The following is a 7,531-nucleotide window of genomic DNA, read 5'->3' as shown; positions in this document are numbered from 1 at the left end:
CGGGGAAGTGAGAAGAGAGTAGAAAATGACATTTCTCTACACAAACCCAATATGGAGACTTTTATCACCAAATATCAGGCCTAACCCTCGTCCCCGAAACTTTTCGCCTTTTTATTGTACTGTTCAAAGCCTAGAGGGAATTCGTAAAATACCCATAAACATAGACACCACAGAGAGAGAGAGAGAGAGAGAGAGAGAGAGAGAGAGAGAGAGAGAGAGAGAGAGAGGGGATTAATGTACTTTCTGATGACAATTATAAGTTCAGTTAATAATAGTCTGATTTTCCACAAACAAATGAAAAAGATGATTTTAAAAGAGAGAGAGAGAGAGAGAGAGAGAGAGAGAGAGAGAGAGAGAGAGAGAGAGAGAGAGAGAGAGATTAATATACTTTCAGATGACCACTAATTAGTTCTCTTAACAGTAATCTAAACTTCTAGAAAAAAAATGAAAAAAAAATTGAGAGAGAGAGAGATTGGTGTACTCTCAGAATAGCAATTATAAGTTTTATATTGATATTAATCTGAACTTCCAAAAACAAACGAAAAAAGGTGAGTTGAAAATAAAAATAAAACTGAGAGGCAGACATCCATGATGCCGCCTTTACAAACATGAAATCTTAATGTTTCAATTAAATTACAAAGACAGTTTCTCCCTTCCAGATGAAACCTTCAGAAACAATAATGTTTCAAAAAATGTCAAAATAAACAAAGCTCGAGAGTTTACTGAATGATCTTCTATAATGAAATCCGAGTGGATCTTTCTTGTTTGTCCGGCCCGGGTGGGGTTGGAGTAGGTAGGGTATAGGGAGAGTAGGAGAGACATGGAGGGCAGTGCCAAGTTCCAGCGCAGCGTAGCGCGCGCCATCAAGCTCGTGCCCCAACTAATGATGAGAGTTCAAGGCTCCAAGGGAGTAAACAGAAGAATTCTCATTTATCTTAGTTTCTAGCTTGATATCAAATAATATGAACTTTGATCAATATTTACCTTAGGAGTTTTGGGTTATAAGTTTATATTTTTCAGTTTTTTTTTTTTTTGAGTCGCTGACAATGAATATAACTGCAAAATTACAATAGATCGCAAACTGGTTGCAATGCACCTATATAACGATGCAGATAATTATTAAGGGAAATATTTCAAAACAAGCATTGTTTTGGTACAGCCAAAAAGCATCATTAACATTCGAAAGAGGCACAAGATATACTGTAACGATTTCACTCAAAGCATTTGATATGTTCACCACACAAACTGAAAAACATTCAATATTTAATATGAAGACTCTAGAGACCTTTCATACAGAAGTGCCAAAACCGAGACTGAATACCGATAACTCTGCCTTCACTAAAAAAATTATTTTAATTTCAATTTTAACTCATTTTTGCCATTTTTAGGGATAAAACCGAAATTGAATATATAGATAAGCCTGCCTTCACTAGAAAAAGTATTGTAATTCCAATTTTGATTCATTTTTGCCATTTTCAGGGTAAAACCGAAATCGAATATATAGATAAGTCTGCCTTCACTAGAAAAAGAACTTTAATTTCAATTTTAATTCATTTTTGCCATTTTTAATTATGTTGATTGTATTTATTTTGTTTTATTGGTATAATTGTATTGGTTTTCAACTTTTCTAGAACCTGGAGATAAACAGTTGGCCCGAAATACTGAGAATACTGAGGTTTATTTTGGCGTAGCAGTTCCTCACCTAATAATAATAACAAAAACATCGTATCACGCCCGACAACATAGGCATTTAAAAATAAACCAACAATAGAATCATAAAGCAAAATCGTGGCTAAATCCATCGAATAAGGCTACATACCTAAGCTGTGAGTGAGTAGAAATCAGTGGGAAACCTTCCCAATAGATCACAAACGCATTTCACCACATGACCCACAAAAAAGGGACCATATTTCACGCAGTGATAACACTTGATGAAAAGTGAGAACTACACTAAGTCACAATAACGCGAATCACGATATGACAGCGAAACCCAGTGGGTGAAGAAATGTTGAAAAGACTTACTGGAATGGGGTGGAATAAAGAGTTTAGGCCAAAGCGCTGGGACCTATGAGGTCATCACGCACTGAAAGGAGTAACTGAGAGCAGAAAGGTTTGAAAGGCGTAACGGGAGGAAAACCTCGCAGTTGCACAATGAAGCAATTGTTAGGAGTGGGTGGATAGTCAGGTGGAAGAAACAGAATATGAATGGAGGTGCAGTAAAAGAAATGAAAGGGACTGCAGCTAGGGGGCGAAGGGACGGTACAAAAAAAAAAACTCACCGGGGAAGAGTTATTTGATTTGCAAAAGCACAGGAAAATATCATAAAACTGATTTGCAACAGTAACTGGAAGCACATCAGCAGATTTCTTTTGGCTGTACCTTATTTTTGCTTTGCTTTAACCAGTTTATTTTTTTTTTTTTTCTATTTAGGTCAATTTCGAGACTTACTGATAGCGGGTGGCATGCGAGAACTCTGCATACCTGCAGCTTCCCATCACGGACAAGTGAACACGTACGAACGTAACATCATCGCCCACACAAACAAATCCTTTATCCAGACACATTTCTAGCAATCACTGACCTTAAACTGGTCTGCCCATACAACGGAGTATTATCATGAGTCACCTCTCACCTTACAAATTCAAAGGTTGTATTTCCTTTTAACGCCATCTTTCATTTATGCTCCCCGCGTGTCTGTGATTTTTCTTAGATGCTAAATATTTACCTATGTTTTTCACCTTACAAAATTCAAACTCTTGCGTTTCCTATTCAAGTCATCTTTCCTTTATGCTTTCCGCGTGTCTGTGAAAAGTATCATTCTTGGATGCTAACAATTTAACTAGCTTTCTTCCTACAAAATTTAAACTCTTGCATTTCCTATTCACGTCACATTTAATTTATTTATACTCTTCGTGTGTCTGTGAGAAGTGCTTTGAAAACCTGGTGTTGGGAGGCGCCAGCAAAGCTATAACCTCTAACTATTTTTCTAAATTAGCGACTCCTTCGTGGTTTTATTCATAAATATGAACTTCCAGAGTTCACGAAAACGACAAATTTTCCTGATTATACCCGGAATTGAATTTATAATTATGAAATGTTTGGGCGAACGTCATTAATGACAGATGCATAACTTAATATTCATCAACGAGAAACAATTGCTGTGGGAGGAAAGGCTCCAAAATGTATGAAAAAAAAACTAATAATAAAAAATTGTCAAATCAAATATCGGAAAAAAAGTTGACTTGCAAAGGGAACAAAATACATTCAGGGAGAAATGCAACGGATATACTATCTATATATATATACACACATAATATATATATAATTATATATATATATGTATATATATACGTACATATATAAATAATTATATACATATGTATATATATATATCAGTATATATAAATTTTATACATATATATATATATTATATATATATACATACATACATACATGCATACACATACATCTATACATATACAGAAAGACACAGCATCTCGTGGTAGAAATGACTGTCCTACACCCGGCAGTAAACAAATAACCATAAAAAATACAAGAGAGTAAAACTAGAAGAAGAAGAAGAAGAAGAAGAAGAAGAAGAAGAAGAAGAAGAAGAAGAAGAAGAAGAAGAAGAAGAAGAAGAAGAGGCCTCACAAAAAAACTCACGTGCAGGTGACGTCGTATTGGTCGAACCAGTGTCAGGGTTTTCGGGCATCCTCTCCTCCACGGGACTCAGAGGACCTGGCGAGGAAAAAAAGAAAAGTGGAAGGATTGAAGTGGTGATTGAATACTTGAAAGTGATGGGGATTTTTAAAAGAAGTGATGCAGAGAGAGAGAGAGAGAGAGAGAGAGAGAGAGAGAGAGAGAGAGAGATTCACCTTTATGGGATTTTTTAAAAGACGTGAATTCTGCAGAGAGAGAGAGAGAGAGAGAGAGAGAGAGAGAGAGAGAGAGAGAGAGAGAGAGAGAGAGAGAGAGAGATATTCACCTTTATGTTTGTCAAATATTTCATGATTTAAATCTCTAAAATCGACGGGGAATTCTGCAGAGAGAGAGAGAGAGAGAGAGAGAGAGAGAGAGAGAGAGAGAGAGAGAGAGAGAGAGAGAGAGAGAGAGAGATTCACCTTTATGGTTTGTCAAATATTTCATGATTTAAATCTCTAAAATCGACGGGGAATTCTGCAGAGAGAGAGAGAGAGAGAGAGAGAGAGAGAGAGAGATTCACCTTTATGTTTGTCAAATATTTCATGATTTAAATCTCTAAAATCGACGGGGAATTCTGCAGAGAGAGAGAGAGAGAGAGAGAGAGAGAGAGAGAGAGATTCACCTTTATGTTCGTCAAATATTTCATGATTTAAATCTCTAAAATCGACGGGGAATTCTGCAGAGAGAGAGAGAGAGAGAGAGAGAGAGAGAGAGAGAGAGAGAGAGAGAGATTCACCTTTATGTTTGTCAAATATTTCATGATTTAAATCTCTAAAATCGACGGGGAATTCTGCAGAGAGAGAGAGAGAGAGAGAGAGAGAGAGAGAGAGAGAGAGAGAGAGAGAGAGAGAGAGAGAGAGATTCACCTTTATGTTTGTCAAATATTTCATGATTTAAATCTCTAAAATCGACGGGGAATTCTGCAGAGAGAGAGAGAGAGAGAGAGAGAGAGAGAGAGAGAGAGAGAGAGAGAGAGAGAGAGAGAGAGAGAGATTCACCTTTATGTTTGTCAAATATTTCATGATTTAAATCTCTAAAATCGACGGGGAATTCTGCAGAGAGAGAGAGAGAGAGAGAGAGAGAGAGAGAGAGAGAGAGAGTCAAAGTCAAATTCTTTATTCCAGAGAGAGAGAGTCTATACATAGTTTTATAAAGAGATAATAAACAGTATTCATTATTTATGTTTACAGGTGACATATTGCAATATAATATCACTGATATTAAAAACGGAAATGCAATAAAATCGACTCTATGCAACAGAAATGGTAAGATAAACAACATACAATAATATAGGCATAAAAAAGAAAGAAGAGAGAGAGAGAGAGAGATTCACCTTTATGGTTGTCAGATTTTTCATGATTTAAATCTCTAAGAACGGCGGGAATCTTGCAGAGAGAGAGAGAGAGAGAGAGAGAGAGAGAGAGAGAGAGAGAGAGAGATCCACCTTTATGTTTCCCCTGTAGGATTTGAATGCCTCGTGAATTAAATCTCTAACAAAGGCCGAAATGTTTTAAACGTCAAACTCCTTTCTATAACAATAACAGCTTTAACGGCTGATACCTGAATGGAAAACTCCCTTGTTCTCTGTTACCAATTATTCCGATTTCGAGAGAGAATTTTGGGTTTCCATAAAAAGCGAAATCTATTGGGCCACTTTCTAACTATGCTGTGATTCCAGAATATCAAGGTCTTGAGGGTTGGTGGTATGGCCTAAAATGCAGAAGTCTTTATGATCGATGTGTGCTTTACAAATTTTTGAGTGATTTCTTGTATTGGAATGTTCTGGGTTTGAAATTCTGCTACCTGTACGAAAGCTTACTCCACGATGGCAATCGATACGCCACCTTAAGAAGTCTACTGGTGGATCCCACATAGGTCCCTGTTTGACATTCAGGGCAAGTATATTTATAAATAACACCAGATGACATAATTATACGGTGATGACCGATCTATAATTTTAAAGAGTGAACCGATGGTGAAAGGGTTCTTAGGAATTAAAGTAACATCAATGGTATAAAAATGATCCTGAATGATTTTTGTGAACTTTTTGTGAAACTTGAGGTCAGGAGTAAATGGAAAGCTTGCATAAAACTTCATTTTTTGGACAGTTCAAACTGCTGGTTTTGTAATGAAATGTTTGTTGAGTAGTTTATATAATTTACTATACACCAGCTTTGCAGGGAAACAGTTATTATTAAAAAAGTCAATTAAAAATGAAATTTCTTTATGGAAAAGGCTCCAGTTCGACGTAAGGACGAGTGCTCTGTGGAGAAGGGTAGAAACAGAGTTGGATTTAAAAGCATCGAAACAAGAGCTATAAAAGTTGGTACCAAGTCCAGTAAAAATTTTCTTCCTAAAAACCGTAGCATTAGAACTGTCGTGTTCTCTAAAAACTAGAACGTCCAGGAGTGGTAGACTGTCGTTCGCCTCTTTCTCAACTTTTTTTAATAATAACTGTTACCCTGCATAGTTATGTACATCAACATTTCCACTCAAAACACTTACTGAAACAAATACGCGTACACCAACCATACCAGGTCAAACATCCGCGCACACGCAAGCGCGCCTTGGGACTTCATTCTCTGGAAGAAAATCACCCTGGGAAAACGATGGGACTTCCTTCTAGATTCTCTAGAAGACAATAACCCTGGAAAAACGATTCCTAAAAGTTAACAGAAAAGTTTGAGAGGATAGAAGGGGAAATGGGGTACCGCGAGATTCGGACTGACAGGGGATTCGCGTGCCGTTTGAGGCGTAGACACGCCCCATACCAATTTCCTTTATCCAGGCAATAAAGACGGATTACTTTTACTCGCTGTTCGGAGACGGGACGACACTGTTTTGCTTCTTTTTGAGAGAGAGAGAGAGAGAGAGAGAGAGAGAGAGAGAGAGAGAGAGAGAGAGAGAGAGAGAGAGAGAGAGATAGTTTCTCCATGACTGAAACGACGTTTTCCTTAATGTGCTTCTGTGTATGTGTGTGTGTGTGTGTAAGAAGAGAGAGAGAGAGAGAGAGAGAGAGTTTTCAATAAAATATGTTGAGAGAGAGAGAGAGAGAGAGAGAGAGAGAGAGAGAGAGAGAGAGAGAGAGAGAGAGAGAGAGAGTACTCAATAAAATTCAAAAACTTCTTGTGTGTGTGTGTGTGTGTGTGAGAGAGAGAGAGAGAGAGAGAGAGAGAGAGAGAGAGAGAGAGAGAGAGAGAGAGAGAGAGAATTCCATACGTTTCTCGACAATCGTAGACAGAAGGGGAAAAGAAGGGAGAAGAATTAATGAAGAACACCAAAGGCATTCCACTAAAACTCGAAGGCTCCTTGTCTACCTCACTCGATCCCAGACTACGAGCGCAGGAAAGCCTATGTGTTACTTAATAACACAGTGTTCCGACGTTTCCCTAACTTCCATCACAACAGAGTATAAGGTTTCCTCTTTCCTTGATGGCGGTGCTGGTGGGGAAGACTGGACTGAGATGGCTGGCTGCTGTTTCAGCAAGGAGAATACATTACATAGCTGGCAAAGACTTGTATATGTGTGCATGAGTGTATTATTCGATTGCAGTTAATGCAACCTGATGTAACAAATAATTCTGAATATCTTTTTTCAATATGCAATTCAAATACCCGGATGCAAAGTATTAGGGTGCAATTTTGTAAAACTACAATATGAATTTGGGTAACTCAGCGATTAACATTATCAATCTGAAACTGCATTCGATTGCAGTTTTTGTAACCTGGTGTGAAAAATAATTCTGAATATCTTTTTCAATATGCAATTCAAATACCCGGATGCAAAGTATTAGGAGTGCAATTTTGTAAAACTACAATATGAATT

At 37.4% G+C, this 7,531-nt stretch overlaps 1 protein-coding gene across 6 annotated transcripts in view; it reads right to left on the bottom strand.

The window, feature by feature from the left end:
- The window catches only part of Mctp (multiple C2 domain and transmembrane region protein), a 1,033,178-nt gene that overhangs the window by 772,268 nt on the left and 253,379 nt on the right, over nt 1-7,531 (bottom strand). For all 6 annotated transcript variants that reach the window (XM_067126836.1, XM_067126837.1, XM_067126839.1 and 3 more), the window contains exon 3: nt 3,667-3,741. In XM_067126836.1, the coding sequence (XP_066982937.1) occupies nt 3,667-3,741 (75 nt within the window). The remainder of the gene's footprint in view (nt 1-3,666; nt 3,742-7,531) is intronic.

This window comes from Macrobrachium rosenbergii, chromosome 25 (assembly GCF_040412425.1).
Source record: "Macrobrachium rosenbergii isolate ZJJX-2024 chromosome 25, ASM4041242v1, whole genome shotgun sequence".
Taxonomy (NCBI): Eukaryota; Metazoa; Arthropoda; class Malacostraca; order Decapoda; family Palaemonidae; genus Macrobrachium; species Macrobrachium rosenbergii.
Note: the sequence above shows the minus strand (reverse complement) of the source record. Positions and strands in the feature narration are given on the sequence as shown.